General features: G+C 41.2%; 1 protein-coding gene and 1 long non-coding RNA gene across 2 annotated transcripts in view; one reads left to right on the forward strand and one right to left on the reverse strand.

Annotated features, from left to right (window-relative positions):
* The window catches only part of plxna2 (plexin A2), a 173,056-nt gene that overhangs the window by 135,180 nt on the left and 15,225 nt on the right, over nt 1–22,651 (forward strand). Inside the window, exons 14-22 of the mRNA XM_008319093.3 lie at nt 448–565; nt 2,230–2,366; nt 4,869–5,036; nt 6,479–6,572; nt 11,223–11,462; nt 12,207–12,350; nt 13,271–13,505; nt 15,452–15,594; nt 17,413–17,681. Of these exons, the coding sequence (XP_008317315.1) occupies nt 448–565; nt 2,230–2,366; nt 4,869–5,036; nt 6,479–6,572; nt 11,223–11,462; nt 12,207–12,350; nt 13,271–13,505; nt 15,452–15,594; nt 17,413–17,681 (1,548 nt within the window). The remainder of the gene's footprint in view (nt 1–447; nt 566–2,229; nt 2,367–4,868; nt 5,037–6,478; nt 6,573–11,222; nt 11,463–12,206; nt 12,351–13,270; nt 13,506–15,451; nt 15,595–17,412; nt 17,682–22,651) is intronic.
* LOC112487559 (uncharacterized) lies at nt 13,884–15,545 on the reverse strand. Its single transcript, XR_003050749.1, has 2 exons — nt 14,797–15,545; nt 13,884–14,713 (listed from the first exon to the last, which is right to left on the reverse strand). It is a non-coding gene; the product is annotated as an uncharacterized LOC112487559 (long non-coding RNA).

The raw sequence follows: 22,651 nt of genomic DNA on the forward strand, positions 1-22,651 counted from the left end.
ACACCTGATCACACAGTATGATGGAGCTGCATCGACCCTGCTGCGTGATTTACATTAGACTCACCGCACTGGCACTGCACCAGCACCGTGGGGCGCCTGGCCGTTGTGGAGAAATTTACTCGACTTTGGATGGGTTTGCTGAAGTGCCACGGGCGAAGGAGCACTCGTCTCATTTAAAGACTTGTCATTGAGGGGGGTCCTTGTCGATTTCTGGATGACTCCCTTAATGAAATGGACGAGACAACAAAAGAAAGATTGCATTTAGAGGGAAGGCTGAATCAATAGCAAGTAGCCAAGTGTCCTGATTAGTTTTGACCAACTTCCATCAGTTATTCAAACTTTAAAAGTCATTTTTTTATGGAAACTTTGAAAAATATTGTTGTCTATGGTTTATTCAGGAAATTGATTCATAATAGTTCATTAATTGTTTTTTTTTCTTTCTTGCAGGATTGTCTGTGAGATGGATCCCACTCCCAGAGACAGTAGACCTGGTCCAGTCCAGCTGTGTGTCGGAGAGTGCCGACCAGAACTCAGGGCTCGCTCCGCACACCTCTACTCCTTTGTGGTACGACTGCACGTTAAAGTTCATCAAAACCTATTGAAATTCAAATGTACCTTCTTTCAATATATATACACATATATGTGTATATATATATATATAAACAGTATATATGTATGTAGTCATCTAACAGCCAATACAATATGATTCAGAGCAGTGTAGAGAAGCAGTTCTCAAACTTTTTCTACTCTCTATCACCACGATGACCAACATTAGAATATAGCAGCGTAGACCTGTTTATAAAGATGTTTGTGTTTAAATGTTGTTTTAATTGCGCATTGTATGTTTCAGATTTATTCAATTGAAAATATTAATTTTCCCCACGTACCACCAGAGAGTGCTCGGGTGCCACCAGTGGTACACATACCACAGTTTGAGAACCACTGATTTAGAGCACTCAATTTTTTTTAAGAATTTTGTATTTTTTTAAGTTAGAATTATCTCAGGTCATGACACCAGTTTCTTTAATTGTTTTCACATAAAAAATCTCATTGGCTGAAGGGTGTCTTTTTTTGTCGATTAGGATTTCAACAGTGGATAGGTGAATATGTTTTTATGATTCTCCTGACTGGGTTGACATCAGCCCGATAATAACTCCTCCACCGTTAGGAGAGAGAGAGAGAGAGAGAGAGTTAACAGTTAACAGACAACTTTTTTTTTTTTTAGAAAGCTCTACTTCCATGTGGCAGGTAAAAATTTTCCGCTCCCGTTTCCACACATTCAGGAACACATTTTCTCCTCTCTGTCATTTGCTGTCAGCTCCGCCTGCAGCTAACAGATAATCAGCTTTCCCATTCGCACTTTTCCACACCTTGACAGTTAATGATCCCTCAACAATTAACAGCAGCCAGTAATTACCAGCGTTGTTTCCAACGTACCTGCCTGAGCCTGCATCCTGGAGAAGTCGTAGCCACGGTGCTGGGCTTGACAGTTTGGAGTTCCATCAGGGTTAGGGCTGGTACTTGGCTCTGGTACTTTTTCTCTCCCACTGCAGTGTCATGCAGTGTTACTCTGGGAAGCGGTGAGATTCCTCTGAGGAATCTTCACAGGGCTCAGAATTTTTGAACCACACTCCTGGATTCAGGGCCATGGAACAAACATCCAGCAGATACACAGTCTGTGAGGCAGCAACAGCCAAGCTGCTGGCACAGAGCCGGCGTGAATTTTAGCTTTTTTAATTTGTGGTCATATGTTTGTGCACAGGGACGCTCGCACACACACACATGCTGTTGCATGCTGTGTGTGTGTCACTGTATGACGACTTGTCAGCTTGGATATCTCTCCATCTGCCTGTCGCCGTGACGGCAGCCTTCCTGCTGGAAACACTAGTTATTTTCAGACCTCGTCTCTCAAACACAGCCCAGCTCTGCTCAACGCACGGGGAGAGGATCTGCGAGAGTCCGACGACTCCCGGTTTTATCCTCTCTTCAGCCACTCCGGTTGCACTCCCGGCCATTGGTGGCGAAATATAGATAACTGTAATTTACTGCAGTTCTGTGATAATGCAGAAAGCTCACAAGTGATACCCCCAAAGATGCAGCGCTTTCGAGGCCGTTAAATATCTATCTCCCAGGCTCGGTTCTGGATCAGTGGCTTCGTCCCTTCTATCTGCTGCTACATCTTCCTCTAATCTGCTCCCACAGATCAGCTTGTATTTCTCTGTCCTGCAGACTCCCACAGTCACAGCTCTGTCCCCGAGCAGAGGTCCAGAGTCTGGAGGCACCAAGGTGACCATAATGGGAGAGAACCTGGGCGCGGGCAGCAGCGTCAACGTCCAGTTTGGAAACCAAACCTGCGAGTTCTTTGGGTGAGACTTTGAGTTAAAGTTGTATGAATATAATTTTAATACAAGAAACCCTGATTAGACATTGGTTAAATGTATTGAATTCACCATCATGGAAATTATATGAACATTTTCAAAAATATCATATATACAGTATAATAGTATATATGAATATGAGAGATTTAAATAATTTACTATGACAATGTAATAATACATCTTACTTATTAACATTAATATTGTGTAAAATATGCAGAACATTTCACTGATAAATAATTAAAAATATAGAAATTCCCTTGTAAATATAATGTATTGAGTTACCTCAAAATTTTATAAAAATTGTTAAGAAATTATAAAATTAAGAAACTATTAAATATATATATATCTATATACCAGGCCATAAAATATATTTGAAAAAATGAAAATACAGTTAATCATTAGCATGAAAACCTCCAACATGAACCAGAAAGCAACCATTTCTGGCAATATATAAAAGTAAACAACAAAATACAGCTCTATAGTGTGGATTTTTAAAATGGTGTTTCCCCCGTGGTTGGTCAAATTCCTCTTTTACACAAAAAAGGTTGAAAAACAAACACTGAAGAGCACAGAACATTACACCATCACCATGTTCTTGTTGTGTTCTCCTTGTTCCTAAATTCCTTAAACACCACTTTTCTGTTTTTTCTTCTTAACTGGTTTACATGGCTATAAATGTACTGTGAGCTTTGACACTGTTGTTTGAGCTCCTCCATGCATCACTGTCAAAAACTGTTGGATACATGGCGTGCTCGGAGCGTATCAAGTGAAAACAAGCGTTTTCCCAGGAGGACGTGAATTCTTCCCACTAAATAAGCCGCAGCATTTCTTTGCTTTCTTGTGTTGTTTCCCTTCGCACCACTGAAAACGCCCCGGGGGAACGCTCCTCCCACACTTCCTCTGTCAGAAAACTCATGTAAATCTTAACAAGGTTTTGATGATGCACTTGCGTGAAACTTTGAAATAACAGCTCCCAGAAATACCTTGCTACTCCAATTAGTCTCTCATCTCGCTCTCATTCACCTCATCTCTGTTTATCTGTCCAACTGGTACAAAGTCTTTCTTGTCTTCCTTTGTTGTCCTTCAACACCCTTTGTTCCTGGACTCGTTTTTCCTCAAACACACAGCTCGTGTTCGGGGTAGGTATCTTTTTTAAGCCCTGCCACAATAGTCTGACAGTAATGTTGTGATGCCAAGGAGTCAAGCCAGCTTTAATGAGATACCAGGCTAATGCTGGCTTGTGTTTCACTGCTGTACTCCTGGCATGGGGAGGAGTGAACTCTGCTAATGAGTTTGGGGGAATTCAATCCAAGGGGTGGGCAAGTGGAACATGGAACCATGAAGATGGGTATTTAAGTATGACAGCAATGTATGTGTGTATTCCTAGTATTGCTATACGTGTGGGGACACTTTCTTGTGAGGACATTTTGCAGGTCCCCACTGAGTGGGGGGGAATTTTGTTAAGTTTGGAGGAGACTACGACTACAGAGCCAAAGATACGGAGCAAGAAAACTTTAGAGTTTAAACACACATTAGCGGCTGATTATGACTCCTGTCCCCGCAGTACATATGCCAGGCCTGTATGTGGCACTGTGCCAACCATGATATAACATACTAACGCCAAAAGAATTGATACTGCAAGTTTAGAAAACAGAAAATGAAGCGACACAGTGTTTTTGTAACCCGAAAGCACATACTGCTAAATATGGAGCTGTAGCTAACCCAATAGCCGAATTAGCTTCTCCAGCACGGTCGGAAGTAGCATAGTCTCCGCTATTGTTGTTACTGTGTGGTGTTGAGGTTTTTATAAATTACAGTGGTTTTTATAGCGGTTGAAGTACAAGCTGGATACAGTGATTCCCAACCATGATATAACATACTAACGCCAAAAGAATTGATACTGCAAGTTTAGAAAACAGAAAATGAAGCGACAGAGTGTTTTTGTAACTCGAAAGCACATACTGCTAAATATGGAGCTGTAGCTAACCCAATAGCCAAATTAGCTTCTCCAGCACGGTCGGAAGTAGCATAGTCTCCGCTATTGTTGTTACTGTGTGGTGTTGATATAATTGTTAATTACAGTGGTTTTTATAGCGGTTGAAGTACAAGCTGGATACAGTGATTCTTCAAAGAAGACTTTTTTTTATAATTGTTAAGGTTTTTGTAACTGGAAGTTTGTGAAGAGGTTTGTGTTTGTCTTTGTTTGTTTGTTTGTCTTTTGACCTCTGCTTCATTTTCAACAACTCCATATTTTTCTGTTTTTTCGCAAATGCTTTACAAGAAGTTGCTAATTTAATCCCTTGGGTTTCCTTCGCTGATGCAAACTAAGGGATTGTTGTAAATAATGAGGTTTCTTTGCTTTAACAAAGGTATAAACACGATGAGCCGTTTGGAGATTAATCATAGTTTATGAAACAAGAGACAGCTTCATTTTTTTAATTATGAAATGTTGGTCAAACTAATGACGAGTTCATTCATTTTGTCACACAGACGGACTATGACGGAGATCATTTGCTACTCTGCGCCTTCTCTGTCTGGTGTGGGCCCAGTGCAGATCAGCGTCAGCGTGGATCATGCCCAAGTCAGAGACAGCCTCACCTTTGAGTATATCGAGGACCCCACTGTCCAGAGGATCGAACCGGACTGGAGTATTGCCAGGTAAAGTCAATACCACCTGGTTTTCCTTGAAGCTGCAGCAGCTCGGTCTAATCAGTAACAAGTATCGCACACGTGAGGTCACCAGCCCACGCTTCCGTTCCCAGTCCACCGAGGCAGACAGTCCAGCCCAGTGTAAACAATCAGACTGAGTCAATAAAGTACTTTTAATTATTGTTCAGCTCTCTTACAAAACAGTTTGTGTCCAGATAGGAGCCGCCACAGCTCCACAGTGTGGCGAGGATTATCACATACAGGGCCGATCCATCTGCTGAACGTCTTTGGCCGCGAGATGCTCATACGCCACACGCTACAAATTAAAACAGCGGAGATGGATGAAAATAAAATAGCAGCTTAGCGGAACAATGTGCAATCAGAGGTGTGAGTCCGCAGCAGATGGTGTGGGCTTAAGAAACGGAGCTCAGGGGACGCTGCGGCAGGAGTGTGACTGCACAGAGGAGAAGGAGGTGGAAATTAAAGGAGTCACAGGAAGGACGGACATCATATATTTCCACTTACTTTTTACTGTATGTTTCTGTGCATGTGATAAATCTAAACCAGCCATATATACTACGACACATACACATACCTTATATGTAAATGATTGACTTTTGTATATGTATGAGCCGCATCTCATTGTGATGTTCAAGAAATATTTTAAAACTTCTCATATAAGCTACAACAAATATAAGCAGCTTTGCTATTTTTATTATCATTTATATTTATATATTTATATATATATGATCATATATATTTGTTATGTATATATTGTCATATATTAATATATTGTATATGATCAGATATATTTGTAATATATATTGTCATATATTAATATATTGTCATTTATGTTTATATTTGATATATTACTGTGTATATACAGTAGTGTCAAGTAAGTGGCAGGAAGTAACAAATTGAGGAACTCAACTTCCAAAAAGCAAGTGCTTCTTGATTATAAAATATATGTATAAACATATAAACTGCACCAGGGTTAAAACCACCAGCACTCACAAATTGTGAAATTTTCAAAATCTGCCTCAGCTTCATTCCTGTGGAATACAGTTCATTTCATTACTATAGGGTGTTATGGTGGAGGACACTGAATATAAACTGCAACAATATGTTGCATTTTGTTAGTGTTTCCAGTCATTCTCTCAGCAGGTTCTGTACTTTTACAATACAGAGAGAGATTTACTTGGGATGTGTGGTATAAAAAGAAAAAAACGAGAGAACGAACAGGAGTTACGAGCCCACACTCCATCCAACCATTTAATTCACATTTCTTTATCACATCATGTTAAGAGGCAAATTAACCACCTGCCTAGAAAACTGCACATTCAGCACTTTCTCTCTGGCTGTGTTATGTCTCATTTCAGAGTGTTAAGAAAACATTACAAACAATTGTATCATTATGATAAAAATGTTTTGTTTTGTTTTGTTTTTTTCAGTGGCCACACCCCTCTGATGGTCACAGGGACCAATCTGGACGTGGTTCAGGAGCCGAGGATTCGAGTCAAATATGCTGGTCGAGAGTCTGTCAATGTAAGAATCACAACACTTTAGTTTATCGTACTGTACACACTTGAATATGCTAAAAGGTAGAAAAAAGTTAAATGTGTTTTTACTAAATCCCGTAATGGCCCCTACGACCCCGTCTGTTGCCCTAATTCCTGGCCAAAACTTTTTTCTTGTGGGCTGCAACTGCCATTCAAAAAATTGAAATAGCACAGATAGTCGTCTGCGTATGCGTTAACTCTGCAGGGATAATCTCAGTTTCTTCGGTGGCCTCCAGCTGCTGAGCACTGGTGTTTGTTTGTGTTTTTTTTTTTCACATTTTTTACTTTGTTTGACAGGAAACAGGGTTTTCAAAAATGAGCAGGTTCACAGTAGATGAAGGTGGTGTTTGAAGAGGGGTCTGGAAAAACGTCAGAGGTTTCATGATCAGGAGGAAGGCTGGGACTAATGGCTTTTAATCGGGGATTTACTACATCCACAAATCTTTGGTCAGCATTAAGAGCACTCGAATAATCAAAGGCCCGGCTAAGGGGAATCTTTACAAATTGCTTTTGAGCCCATGTCCTGGGGGTCCTTGTTTAATTAAGATAATTTGATTTTCTCTCACTGTTCCGGGGGAAAGGTGGAGTAGACAGAAGAATAAAGGAGAAATGGTTAGGAGTGCTGGTGGGTTTCGTGGCGTTATATTAAGTCATTATTCATTTGCTCAGTCGCAGATGCTTCACTAAAAGAGTGGGTGAAACAATTCATCGCCTGAAGGAGTCGATTTCAACACGGAGCTCAGTTTTTAGAGGTCAATAAGTTGTTATAGTAGGGTGACAGTGAACGTGATCCAACTGGGCTGAAGTTATTAACAGAAAACTAAGTTAAAACAAAGCAGGATGTCCTGCTGCCTGTTTTACTGTTCGTGTCCATGTACCTCAACATGACTAGAATGAATGTTACATTTACTCTTATTGGGGCAGGCAAATTATTCAATTTCTTTACCTGATCAATCTCACATAGCTGCGGATTAATCATGAACAGTCATGATTAATCACAATTAATCATGAATAATCAGATAGATAGATAGATATCCAAAGATAGATAATTTATTAGCCTTGGGAGTTCTTTCGGAAAATTTAGGAATTTTATGAATTAGTGTGTTTCCTGACGATGTTCCTTAAACAATGTATATCTTTACTTCTGGTAGTTTAATGTTCTTTTATTTTTGTGTCTCCGTATCCCCAAAAGACTTCTGTGAGTTTTGAAAGCCTGATAAGGTAACCGTCTCTAAAGCTTCAGTGTGCAGAGAAGAGGAAAAGAATCCCTGATAAGTGACAGATTGTTAGAGATCTGATGAAATGAGATTTGACTCGTGTATCGGTCCTGCGCTGTCTGATTTGTCACTATCTGTGGCATCAAGAGAGGCTTGTTCTTCTCTACCGTCAGCCGTCAGCTCTTCTTCTGCACCCAGCACCCCACAAAATAAAATCATGTCGCCGTCTCGATTGCTCTCACAGCCATGGAGAATGAAGTTCTGGTAAATTCTAAGGTTACAATTATCCATCCTTCATCCCTTCTCTGCAGTCTCCCCCCTTTTCCCCTCTTTGTCGCCAGAGTAAGGCAAACAGCAGAACAGCCTTTAGCAATGAGCGCTGCTGTCTGTCAGCCGGCTCTGGAATGATCACCTGTCTCCGACTGAATTGCTTCTCTTCTTTTCTTCCCCTGTGTCACCTGCACAGACTCACAAAGAAGCAGGGAAAAGGAGGAAGAAAGACAATTTTCTTTGTGAGACGTTCTGTATCTGTCATCGCATTTACAATTGAAACATTTATCATAATCTTTACAGCTAAAGGCGGTGATTTCAGAGCTGTATAAGTTTTTTCGTTTCTTCTCGTGCTTTTGCTTCACTTATATCCGGGCTGAGTGCAGAGTCTGGCACCTTCCCCACTGTGCTGTTTATTGTTCATGTTCTGGACAAGTGTGGGCAACAAGGGCGATTACATGGGCAACTGAGTTTTGTATTCTGTACTGCAGTTACCTGCCATACATGTTTCTCAGACGTACACTGTACTTATACTGAGAGAAAGTTCCTGCTCAACCTCCGGTTTACACAGGTTCGGGTCTGACATTTGGGGAAGAACAAACAGTGTTGAATGAGAACCAGGGAGATGTTGTTGAAACCAGTTAAACCGGTTAGCAGTGACCAGATAGCGTTAGCTTAGCTGAATAACTATTGACCTGTTAAATATTTTTCTTATGCAAATTCACACCACCACCAGGCTGCTGTTTGACATTTTTCCCCACATTCTCTCTGTTTCATCTGCTCTTTCCAGAGACCTTATGGTTGACCGAGTAGTTTTTAAGGACAGAGAAAATCAAGGCTAAGTTTTCAGCTAAACTTTTTAAAAAACCTTGGTAGATGATGCAGGAAGACCAATAATTACACTTTAGTTGTTCATTTTAGTTCATGTTATTAATGCAAAGCATTGTGTAGACTTTTCTTTTCATGCTGTCAGGGCAGGTGTTCTAAAAGCGGGGGCTGAGGGCCCCAGGGTGTATGAAGCTATTAGAGGTTAAAGGTGCAGGCAAATTAATTTCAATTTCAATTTCTTCTGTAGACAAAAGGGGGGCGCTGCTGGAAACGGTTGCAAACCCCTGCCCTTGCTAGACAGTTTTACCAGTGTTTAGGATCATAAAGAGGTGTGTGCTATTGAAGCTGAATGTCAAGTAATGTTTCATATTATATTTTACTGCATTGTTTTGTGTATATAAATCAAAATTAATTTTCCTAAAATGTAGCTGCAACTCAAAGGTACGATGGGCTGTTTTAAGGCTATATGGTGAAAGAAAGACATCAGGCAGATGCTGTATTTTTTTTCTTCCACCCCACAGTGTCCCCTTTTTTTTACCCGTCACTTTTTATTTGCTCATGCAAAACATCCTGTGTGACAGCAGCAGCTTTCCATCATGACAGGATCCAACAAAGACGAGGACTTTTTTTTTTGTATAAAAAAAGAAAGAAAGAGAAAGTGAGGGCAGTGAAAAAAAACAGCACAGTATCATATCAGGCTGAACAGATGGTAGTCAGAACTGTACTTGACTTGCAAATGCCTCGCTGTTCCAACGTGACAGTCATGAAGCTGCAGGAGCAGCTGGGCCTGTCTTTATACCGTGTCAACATGCCAGCAGCAAGAGAGCGGCCGCATCAAATTTAACTTTAGAGCTCATATAAGTGTTTGTCAGCGGGACCTTTCTAACTCTGACGCAGTGATTGGAGGTGAAACCAGTCTTCGTTACCATTGTGTTTTTAATGTCGGTCTTAAATCAATGTTATTGGTTACATGAGACTTCACTTATTTATTAATTAATAATTAGTAAATAATGTCTTTAAATAGACTGAATTAAGGATATAAATCTTGTTGGGTTTTTTTGTAGATTCTTTTGAAGTAATAGTGAATTTTTACATCTCTAAGATTTCATAAGATGCTGCAGAGTTTCCAGGCGCAGCTAAAGAGTGACTCAGTATCTGTTACTGTGGCTGTGACAGTTCCTCATAAATCTCCTGAATCACTGAGCGACTGTTTGGATGACGGTTTGGTTTAACCTTGAACAGTGACCAGATGTTGAGTTGGAGTCATTTTCTGCTTTTACCTAATTTCTTTAGTTTAAAAAAAAAAAGAAAAAAATGGTCCAAACTGTAACATGTCGTGATGTGAAGAAACTGAATGTTTAAATGGCCATAGAAAATAATACTTTTTAAACGCCCACTTATTAACGAATAGATTCTGTGTTAATAGTGATAAGTACTGGGTCTGTAATTTTTGACCACATTAACTACATTTTCAGCTATTACAGCTAAAAAAAAATAGGGAATAAACTTGGGACAATACTGCCCCCCACTGGGCTGGAGTGTTTGCATTAGTGGTAACAGTGTTCCAGAAATGGGGAACCTAAAATAACCTAAAATTAAATTTGTTATTCAGTTCCCAGATTACCAGCAGTGGTTTCTGTCCTTCACTTATTATAGTTATATAATTTGTTTCACTGGTTTTCCGAAAATGTTAAAAATATTTAAGGAAATTATTATAGAGTCGGAGATTTTAAATGAACCAATAAAGGATGATTTTTTTTTATAGCCTCCCTCCTCTCATATAAACATCAAACCCCTGATAGCCCGGCTCTTTTATCAGAATTCACGTTCCATTAGGATTTTCATGTTTGTCTTTATATTTGCCCTGAACTCCACTGCTGATATAAAATGGAGGGGGGGGGGGGGGGGGGGGAGAATGTGTTTGCATCGATCTCCCTGGTTCTCAGTGCTGCAGCAGATAACAGGTAGGAGGTGTGATACTCACTAGTGTTCAGCAGCTTTGATGATATTTACCTCTAATTAAGTTCCTTCCCCTGAGAGGGAGAAGAAGAGTGGAGAAGAGATGGGAGGAAGAGGGAGAGGGGAGGGAGGGAGGGAGGGAGGCAAGGGAGTGAAAGAAGAAAAAACTCTTTGAGCAGAGTCCTGTGCAGCAATCAATTCTCACTCTCCTCCAGAGCTGAGCTGGGGAGGATGGATAGAAGACAGGTCTCTCATCTGGGCAAACTGGAGAGAAGTAATAAAAGAGCTGCAGCTCAATCTCCACCTGCGGACACAGAGGAGCAGCGAGATGATTTTCTTACACTCACTTCTGCCCCCTTCAGGTGTGTAAGGTGATGAACACCACCAGTATGTGCTGCTTCGCCCCCTCCCTGATGGCAGAATACTATCCCGGTCTGGACACAGTGAAGCATGCGGACGAGTTTGGCTTCATCTTCAACAACGTCCAGGCGCTGCTGGTCTACAACAACACCAACCTTCTCTATTACCCCAACCCTTACTTTGAGCCCCTCAGCAACACTGGTGTGCTGGAGCAGAAGCCTGGCTCACCCATTATTCTGAAGGTAATAATTGATGACTGTGATGTTAGAGGTGTACCACACATACACGGTCTCATTGAAACATCAAGTTTACAACTGTTTACAAATCCAACAAAAATAAATTAGTAAAAGTAATTATCTAAGTAGGGCTTAATTACATTGACAACATGTGTTGATGCATTAGTCAACTAATACAAAAAAAATGAAAAAACATCATCAGCTCTAATATTGTCATCTTGACTGGATGAACAATTGAAGGAAGGAGCCAATCAGAAGGCGGCAATCCAGTCATAGTGAATGTGTCGCTGGTAGAAGAATATATGAAGACTCTACCTGTGAGATAATTAGTGCTGTTTAATGATGCAAATATGAAATATATAAAAGATTAATCAGAGGATAGACGACTAATATTGATTAATCGTGATCATAATTTGTTTCATTTTCATGTTAGATATATCATATATATAATATTAAATATAATAGTAGAAGTAGTAATAGTGTTTAGAAGATAATTTTTTAATAAATCCAAAAAATAACGAGCTGATTTATTTACTGAATTTCTAATCTGGTCTGTGTGACAGTGACTCCCCTGCAGCTGTATCCAGACCCAGGGATTAAATTTACAGTGTATTTCATCAACACCGTTGGATTATTTATTTTTTTCTAATGTATGATTATATGAGTTATTGGATTTTCTTTTTTCTAATGTATGATTATATGAGTTTTAATCCAAATTTTACACTCCCGTCTATTTCAACACACCCACAGGGCAGAAACCTGATCCCACCAGCCTCAGGAGGGGTAAAGCTGAACTACACGGTAATGATCGGAGAGACCCCCTGCTCTGTCACTGTGTCTGAGAGCCAGCTGCTGTGTGAGCCGCCCAACCTGACTGGCCAATACAAAGTCATGGTGAGTTTGTGTCTGAGCTGCTGTGGATGTGTCTTTGTTATTGTCACTCCGTCCTCGTCACGCACTCACCTTTGGTTCATTTCTGTCTTTTCTTTATTTGATGTGTTTTAAGGGATGGACTTAAAAAACACTTTAATTTAAAAATAAAAAGAATAAAAAAGGAAACAGGAAATTCACATTCCATTGAGCACAAAATGAATGTTTTTTATTTTTTTTAAATTGGATGATAGTTGCAGCCTGATTAGATGTCACCATCATAACATAATTACCTGTAAATAACAATAACACGTCCATGTTATTCCCCTTTTGTTTTCATGCATATAAGTACATTAGAAAATATTCATATTCATAATGAAATATAATTTGACAAAACATTTCTGACATGAAGTGTTTGTGCATTTTTTAATTTCACTTTTTAAAATTCATCAAGCGGGCCATATTGATATGTCAGTGGGCTGGTTTTGGGCCGTGGGCCGTATGTTTGACACCCCTGAAATTTAATAATATTAAACCATGAACGTTATTAACTGAAAACTAAATTCAGCAGTACGTTACAGCAGCCACCTTTGTCCCCTGTCATCTCTTTTCTACACTGGAACTTGTGTTCACAGCATGACTCTTTTACTACTTTGATTTGATTTTGCTAAAGAAAAAAAATGAGTCAATGAGAACAAGTAATTTTTTCCCCTGTTGTTCTTTTGTTTCTTTTTTGTCAACAAAATGTTCTGCCAGTGTCTGCTGTATAATTTTACTAGCCTGCGTGTTTGACTGCAGGTCCCACCAGCTGCTCCAGAACAATTATCATTGGCTTGATTTTTCTTCCATTTTCTGTCTGAATCAAGACTTTTGTTGATCTCTTTGCTTAAACCAAATGTGGACAAAAAAAAGCAAACGTTAACTGCCAGTGTGAACATCTCCAGGTCCAAGTGGGTGGTCTCCACGTGTCCCCCGGCACAGTCAACATTATGTCTGACAGCCTCCTGACCCTTCCTGCCATCGTCAGCATCGCCGCCGGCGGAGGTCTCCTGCTGATCATCGTCATCCTCGTCCTCATCGCCTACAAGAGGAAGTCACGTGAGAACGATCTCACCCTGAAGCGCCTGCAGATGCAAATGGACAACCTGGAGTCACGTGTGGCCCTGGAGTGTAAAGAAGGTCAGTGTCAGGAGAGTTGAGGAGCGAACGTGTGGAGCTGCAGAGAAAGCCGGCTGCTTCGTGATTGTAGAGTGAAAAAGATTACGCCTCTGTTTTGCTGAAAATATACATTTGCAAGCGGTAATTGTAGACACTGCTCTGTCACAGATGGAGTTAAATAGAGCTGGGGATTGTATTTCCCTCAGGCGAGCTGTAATCATACAAAAGGGAAAAAAAATTGTATTTGTGAATATTTCACAGAAAATTACTGGTTGTCTGGCTGCGTTAAATAATTCAGGGAAAATTTTCTGCAAATCTGGGGCAGTGAGTCGTCCTGCTTTTACCAGAACAGACTCAGTCTCCTCTCTGTGTGCGTCCTGTCCGATCGTGTTGTAAATCCTCGGCTGCTCTCACCGCTTCCATTGTGATGTAGCTGTAGTATTTAGACTGAGGCATAAATACTACATCCTGTTGTTGACAAGCGTTTAGTATGAAGTACATTTTATTTACGCCCCAAATGTCAAATCAATTACACTTTAATGTTTTTCTCAGTTGTCTTTTTTTACCTCGAAGGTGGTGTGACAAACTGTACAGTTATTTTAAAAACAAGCTATTCAAGTGGTGGCTCAAGGGTCACATGAGGTCCAGAAAAAGCCTCAGAGTGGCCCGGTCTGTGGTCATTTGAGGAAAGTAGAGAGAAACTGAGAGAATTACATGATCGGCCAGTGAAGACAAATGTCTATAGTAGGTCAGACCATGAATGCAACACTCTCTGTAGTCTAACAACATACAACACACAATGCATCCCTTGTGTGAACTGTAAGTAGATAACTATACAGCAACAGGTTCCTCTGAAATGAAAAATAAAAAATAATCAAGGAAAATCATGAGTTTAATTTAGAATAAAATGGACCACAGATACTGCTACCTCAGACCGACCTCTTCGGTTCACAGGCTCTGACTGTGCTGTAGAATCTTCATACTCATGCCGTACTACCTTTAAATATTTTGATCGCCCTCTGGTGTCGTCCCGAAGGTCGTTATAGCCAATCGCTGAGCAGCACACTGAGGAGTAGGTTTAACAACATTCAGGGGATTTTCATCATCCGGAGTGGATCTTATTATTTTTACCCTCCAGCTACTCCTGAGTGGCCCATCTGGTGTTGTCATGCAGTGAAAACAACTGACTGCAGCCGTCTTTCACAACGGTCAGACGCAAGACATGGAGGCTGAAAGACAGAGGAGGGAGGACAGCAGGGAGAGTCAGGCAGAAACCATCACCCACAGAGGAAGGGGAAGATTAATCTTTTACCCATTAACAGACACCAGGAGTGTGCTGCCCTCCGGGGGGATTTAGACGGTACCTGGATCCCTCCTGGTGAGCATGTGTACACCCCTTGTGTGCCTGTAAGCCCAGTTGGTCATACAGGGGCCGTGGGCAGAGACTGGTGGGAGAAGGTTGAGTTTTGAGAGGGTGTTAGGAGGCTGCTGCTGCTGCTGCTGCAATTGGCTGCAGGTTGGGAAGGTCCCTGAAGGCAGCGGAGCAGAGCAGCTGAGCCATGTGCCTGAGCAGGAGTCAGTCAGTCAGGAGCCAATTACCTAGTGCTCACCTGCAGCCTCACACTGGGAAGATACACACACACTGTACACACACACACACACACACTGTCCTTCTCTTTGTGGCCAAAGCTACAACTAATTTACTGCATGGAAGATAAAAATGAGTGACAAGGGCGACAAAGACGGTGTATTTTTTATATCTGGCTGCAGCGGTGAAATATGGAGTTCCTCTGACATGAGGACTATATATTTAACTTCAGCTGCTGACTTCATCACTTCGGTGCTGAAGATCATGGAGATAGATTCACATACCTACATACATACGGAGCTCACGTCGATATAAGACTTTGCAGTCTTGCATTTTGTATAACCGTGTGGACTCTCATCTGTGTTCTCTTTCATCCCAGCCTTTGCCGAGCTGCAGACAGACATCAATGAGCTGACCAGTGACCTGGACAGGGCTGGAATCCCCTATCTGGACTACAGAACATACGCCATGCGAGTCCTCTTCCCCGGTATAGAAGATCATCCCGTCCTCAGAGAACTGGAGGTATGTTTGGAGACAGAAAAGGCAGGTGTGAGGGAGGGGGGCATAAACGATGTTAAGGAAGGACAAGAGAAAGTCAAACTCAAGTCGAAAAATAGACAGAGATAGAAAAGAAGAGGACAGAACCAGGGAGGGAGACAGAAGTAGAGAACTTTCTGCCTCGACAACACCGCCTGAAGGGGAATGTCCACGAGCTGCAGCGCTCCAGGCAGAGTTGATGCCACTGTGTCACTTTTTTCTTTCTACTCTCTGGTTTCACACACGTACACTGCAGCCGTTTGTGCCACACATTCTCTCACGGGCTAATGCACAACTTACACCTGTGAGCTCCCCTGTGGACAACAGTGTCACAGCGCGCCCTTGTTACAAACATCAGTTTTTATTTTTATATAGCACAGACCTAAGAATGGAAGTGGAGACCGCTGCCATCATAGCAGGCTGTTGTTACACAGTGCCACAGCAGAAGATGAAGGTGGAGCAGGCAGTTGTATAACGTCTTATGTAAATGTGCTCTCTATTTATAGCATCAGTAAATTGTTGATGAGCTGCTCCTATGGTCTTGATTCAATCTCTATTTATATCAGGGGTCACCCATTATATATGTTGAAGAGCCGGAATCTTTCTGGACAGACATCTGGGGGGCTAAACCCTCAAATAAATTGACATAAAATCACATTTATGTCTAACATTATTATTTTATGTTTATTTTGCTGGATGATGCAGCAGAGAAGATGGCTCAGCCACTAAAGGAAGGACCTAAATAAACACCTAATGTAATGTAATATCATAATAATGCAAGTACACCTAGGAAGTTCATATTTCCGAGGGTACCTGAATGCCACTCGGATTACCTGTGGTACCTGAATGCCACTGGTATTACCTTTGGTACCTGAACGCTGAAGGACAGGCTAGCATGTTGGCCCCCAACAATAACAATAATAAAAAGGATATTTATAACTTTTTCAATGCAGCGAACTACGCTTTTTACAGCACCATTTTGCGCTGTTCCGTTCGTATTTACTTTGGGGACCGAACGACACGGTGAGTGTTAACTGTCGCTGTGAAAACGGTTTCGGGTTGTTTTGTTTTAGCTGTACATGCTAACACATGCTAGCACATATTTGTTGCGTTGCCTATGTTGTTGTTGCTGCTACTTTTGGCGTCACTTTCGAATAAATTACAAATATATTTAGCAGGGATATTTATAACGTTTTCAATGCAGCGAACTACGCTTTTTACAGCACCATTTTGCGCTGTTCCGTTCGTATTTACTTTGGGGACCGAACGACACGGTGAGTGTTAACTGTCGCTGTGAAAACGGTTTCGGGTTGTTTTGTTTTAGCTGTACATGCTAACACATGCTAGCACATGTTTGTTGCGTTGCCTATGTTGATGCTGCTGCTGCTACTTTTGGCGTCACTTTCGAATAAATTACAAATATATTTAGCAGGTTCGTTTTGTTTTGTGGTCATAGACTTTGTAGGAGACGTATCTATGCTCGAATGAGGTATTTTTACTTTTCCACACAGTGATGTCCTATTGATCCGCGGGTAAAGGTTCACTACTTAAGGGTCGTCTTACACTAGAAAGTCGTTTGACTGTGAAAGGAAGCGGCAGCTTTCTTGGTTTACAGCGCTCTTTACCAGACCTGGGTCAATAATAGATTAAGATCTTCTCAGTTACTCAGTGTGAGCACAAACTTCTGTCTGCCTGGTGAGAAACATGAGAATCACACAGGGTTGGTCACGGTGTAGAAGTGATAGTAGCTTTTCCAAGCGGAGCCAGCAAAATAGTCATGAACTCGCGTGCACTTTCCTCCAGGTGTCGGGTAACGGCCAGCAGAACGTGGAGAAGGCCTTGAAGTTGTTCGGACAGCTCATCAACAACAAGGTGTTTCTGCTCACTTTCATCCGCACACTGGAAACTCAGCGGTCCTTCTCCATGAGAGACCGCGGTAACGTGGCCTCACTCATCATGACGGCGCTGCAGGGGCGGCTGGAGTACGCCACCGATGTCCTGAAGCACCTGCTGTCAGACCTCATCGACCGCAACCTGGAGAGCAAAAACCACCCAAAGCTGCTGCTGCGCAGGTAAAACACACTGAGACACAACATGAACCACTTTAAAATCAGTGCAAACATGAACCACACTTGAAAGGAACTTGTTTTGTTTGTTGTGCAACAAGTTGTTGATCTAATATCATGTTGTTTAGTTCTGCAAAAATATGGATTACTGGATTGCATTTGAAAGGAACAGGATTTTAGTAGTTGGACAAAGGAAAGGGTTGTGACCTGGTGTAAAAGGTCATCAAAGAATTCTTCAAAGTGTTTGGAATTTTATGGGGGAGATGTAGAGAAAAGGTTCTGTTTTTTGGTCTTAGAAATTTCAACTTCCCATGGAATCAGTTGCGCACAGACAAATAAAATGCGTCATTTATGGTTCTTAGTTGTTAGTTTGAAGACATTTTTCCAGAAGTCTGGCTTTGGTTTGTTGAAAACGTTCCACCTCCTCATCCGTGAGATTTTCAGATCAAAAGAACTGAAGCCAGTTCAGTTTTTTGTGATTCATGCAGTAAGGAGTCGACCAGTAGTCTCCTATATCCTCGATGCATACAGACAGGTTGATAAGTAATTTACAGCCCTGTGTGTGTGTTTTTCTTTAAACTTGCGTGTCGATGCTTCCTGTTTTCCCTCCGTGCTCCTGTGCCGACAGTTGTCATAATGAGTGCAGCGGAAACATCTACAGAACAGCATGCACTCACTTCACGACAGGAGGAACATCTGAAGCCTCTCTCTAGGTTGTTGTCCTCGCACTGAGGAGCCTCTCCCCCGTGCCTCCCCTCATCGCCCTTGTCAGTCTCACTTATCTTCCATATAAAACATTAACAAGTGCTTTAACTTTCTTTCCTCTTCCCTCGTCTCTCCCGTGAACATTGTTTTCTGGGTACATTGGTATAATGTGTTAAAACTTTAAACACCTGCTGGCCCCAGTTCCCGCGCCTGCTTTGTCTTCTCTGTTTACAGAGCACTGTCGTTTTTAAAACTTGGCTGCTCGACGCACGACTTCATCTACTTGAGTGATGTCAGTGAAGCGGTGCAGCAGCCACTCAGCTCTGCTCTGAGGCTTTGTCTGTGTCTTTACTTGATAAAACTACATGAATAGTTTTAGCAGATAAGTTACATTTCCCCCAGAGCTGCTGCTGCTGCTGCTCTCCACCAAATATGACACAAATCAGAAAAAAAAAATCAGTTTCAGGCTCTCTGCTACAAAACTGAATTAAAAAAAAAATCTTATCTTCATCATTCAACTTGATAGCCCCCCGCCCCCCTTTATTATATTACAAATGTACACACTTGCTTTAGGTTTTTATATGAGGGGATTATGTGAGTTTGTTTTCTGTGTGTTTATATTCACATCTGTTTTTCTTTACAGTCCTTCCGTTCAAACATCTTTCACCTCAAATCAATTTGATCCTAATATCAATAAATATTACAAATATTCTTTTCTTGACCAACTACTTTCTGTGACAGGTAATCAATCCAAACTGTAAATGACAGTTATGTAAAATTGTTTAGATTTCCTATAAACTAGATTTATATAGTTACTAAAAACAATCATTTTAACTTATACTTAATGCCATTTGATACTTCATTGAGTACTGTAGTAACTTAAATATTAGGTAACAATATAGTAATGAAGTGAGTTTTATTCAAAGAAGAATGAAGAAAATGTCTGTCACTACACTTGTATATATACATGCAGTAAGTTTACGACATGTTGGCAGCTCCGCTCCTGGTACACAGTATAAATACCAGCAGGTTGTGGATCTCTGCTCCTCTTATCCTCTTGTTTTATGGTGTTTTGATAGTATTTCATTTCACTGTTAATCATGCAAAGACACTGAAACGGAGCCGCAGCAGTTTGAGACTGTTCTGTTTATGTAAGACGTTATATTACTGCTGCGTTTGAGGCCTACAGCGTCCAGCAGGTTTTTTTTATTATTTTTTATTATTGTTCTCGGTGTTTTCAGGAAGCACTAAGCACCGACCATGTGATTGGTGTTCTCACTTTTTAGTGCACCGAGCGGAACCATTGCTGCACCTCACGCCTTATTTAGATTGAATACGATCATGGACCTGGTTCCTCTCCCTTATATTCTTCCATCTCTCTGTTGTTTATCCACAGTCATCCTCTTCATCATTTTCTTCCTGTTTCTCCTGCTCATAACGCTCCTTTAATAGAATCACAGATCACTGCTTCCACCACCTCAGAACTTTCCAATCCTGTATTATTTTTCTCCTCAGCATTTTTGTAATGAGATTTTCGCCCATGCAGAGCGATGAAGGGAGGCGTTATTACCAGGGCGCCTCTCGCACTTGGCATTAGCTATGTCGAAAGCTGCCCGCTAATGTAGCCTGCCCTCCTCCATAGCTACCATTAGGGGGGTGGGGTGGGGGGGCAGAGTGTGTAGGACGCAAAGCCTCTTTTTAAACACTATGTGGGATAATGAAATCCTGATGTTCATTAATGAAACTCAATTAATTGAAAGAAGGGGAGGCAGATGAAAAGGGAGGACAGGAAGAAAAAGTAGGGGGAGAACAAAGTGTGCCTCCCCCCAGACATTCAAAGGGAGCGATATAACGGGGGAGTCAGCAAAGCCCCTGCACAAAAGGCCTTATTTGACTTCCTTCTGTGGGACTTGCTGAGCTTATTAAAATGTTTAATAGGTTTCATTAACTTCTATCACTCTCTGGACTCGTACCAGCTGGGAGGGGAACATGTTAAGTGGGAGGGGGATGAGGGGCAATTACAGGGAGATTTTGGGTGTTGTCAAAAGGTCTGTGATATATTTCAGTTTATTCAGTGTAAAAAAAAATTGAGCTTTGAGCTCTCAGCCAGGCTTCTTATTGTCTTCTATCAAAGACTGAGACGTTTTTATGTTGTATCTTCTTTTCTTTAGTGATAATTGGGTTTTTGTATTTTGACTGGTGTGAATAATAGTTATTAAAATATTTACTTGTAACCACACATTCTGAAATATTTTAACATTTTTAGCCAAATATATGTTTTAATGTATGTTGACTTCATGGACAGTTCAGTGTAGAATATTTTGCAAAATTTATTGGCATTGACAATTCATATACATGAACAATAATCCAGCGACAATATTGTTTCTTCATCCGTTTAAATGTTCACGTGTAACTGTGAGAAAAAAGAAAAAGGGGGCGTAATACTCGTGAGTGGATGTCATCAAACAGGACGCCATCACACAGGCTGAGGGGCGACTGTCTCTCTCACTCTTGTACACGTTTCAGCTTCTCCACAATGTTTTCTATCTGGTCTTATCAAAGAACTTGAGTGAACTAATCCACCTTTTTCTTCCCACCGGCACAACACGCTTGAAATAGACTGTCACCCAGCTCTCCGTCCTCTCAGCAAGCTACCATTACACTCACCAGTAGTCTCCTTCACACAGGGATTGCCTCCAGGCACAGAAGAGACATCACAACCCAGAAAGACATCACTCCAAACCAAACCTCAGCCTGTCCCCCCTCCCCCCACCCTCACACTCCACTGTCTTGTAGATGAAAGGGAGTTCTGAGCTCAGGCCTAAAAGTGGAGAGAAGAACTTTCCACAAGGGGTCTGAATTATTGAGATATTAGCACTGACCCACACATTTTTTTCTCTCTCTCTTAAGTCCTAGGGATTCAATACGTAGCCGTGGTTTAGACTCCCTGAACTGGTGCCTCAAACACAACTTATGCCAATTATCTCCATAATAGTCATAATCTCCCTTTGGGTCCATTCAGAGACTGAATAGGTATAATCATCCCCAGTACTGTTTAGCTTTCAGGGGACAGAACCCTTCCAGCCTGTCTTTAATACCTGGCAGCTCCCATTCCTACTAATCCCTGGTTCACTGTAGTTTACTGCGAGGCCTTTCCATCATAGCCACCAGAGTAATCACAGTAATTTCCTGCCACATTAAGCAGGTCATTCATTTTTTTTCCAAGGCTTTGCTGTTTAAATTGTTAACACTAATGCCAGAGTTGATGGGGGTAGAAGGGGTTGTTATTTGAAGTCAGGTGACAATCACACAGCTCTAACAGTTATAAATCCTCTGCTCCACCTAATCATAACACGCTGACTTGAAGAGGTGAGGATTGGCAAGCGATACGTATCAAGATACAGGGGCAACAATACGATATATTCCGATATACTTCAGTACTATAGGGGGTGAGGATATATAGAAAAACTGTCAGAACAAAAACACAATGCTGTTACATGCAACATCAGGTTACAGAAATAGGAAAACAAAGATCTACATTTGTTATCGCCAGAGAAGAAATAAAATCAAAAATAGAAATAGAAAAAAAATAAAATAAACCAACGTCATGGTCATGTGTATGTTAATTGATAATTAAAAAATTGATACAATTTTGTAGAATATTGATACGGTATCATTAAAGAAATATCGCGATATATTGACGTATTGATACTTTTTTTTATCGATAATTTTTTTTTACCGTAATAACTTTATAATAGAGTCAGTGTGAGTAATGATGGCAGTGAGAGCCACAATCTCACTGATTTAAAAACTCCACTGGTCAGTCAGCGTTAGCATAACCAGGTCACCCTGTGTCTGTTGTACCATAATGGAACAGAGAAGCTAAAACAGCGGAACTTTTTTTTTTTTTCCAGGATGAGAATGTGTTGTTGTTGTTGCTCCTGCTCCAGGTGCTCAAACACATGAGTTGCACAAAACGAACTCTTTCATCTCTGCTTCGTGCTTATAAATCATCCCCACCTGGCTCTTTGGTGTTCTGCCTCTTTTTAAGTTGAACTCCTGTTTCTCTACTGTTCAATGATGGCGCTAATGAGACAGATGGGGACGTCTGTCCACCGTTCAGAGACAGATATTGGCAGCGGTCGCAGAAGAGGCACACGCAGTCCTCTGGTGTGTTGGGAATCACAGGAAGGCCATTGCCTGTGTGTGTGTGTGTGTTTTCATGCCCAATCAAGCCCAGTAGAAACCTGTACATCCATGTTTAACTGACT

The sequence above is a fragment of the Cynoglossus semilaevis genome, chromosome 10 (genome assembly GCF_000523025.1).
Source record: "Cynoglossus semilaevis isolate Cse_v1.0 chromosome 10, Cse_v1.0, whole genome shotgun sequence".
In the NCBI taxonomy this organism is placed as follows: Eukaryota; Metazoa; Chordata; class Actinopteri; order Pleuronectiformes; family Cynoglossidae; genus Cynoglossus; species Cynoglossus semilaevis.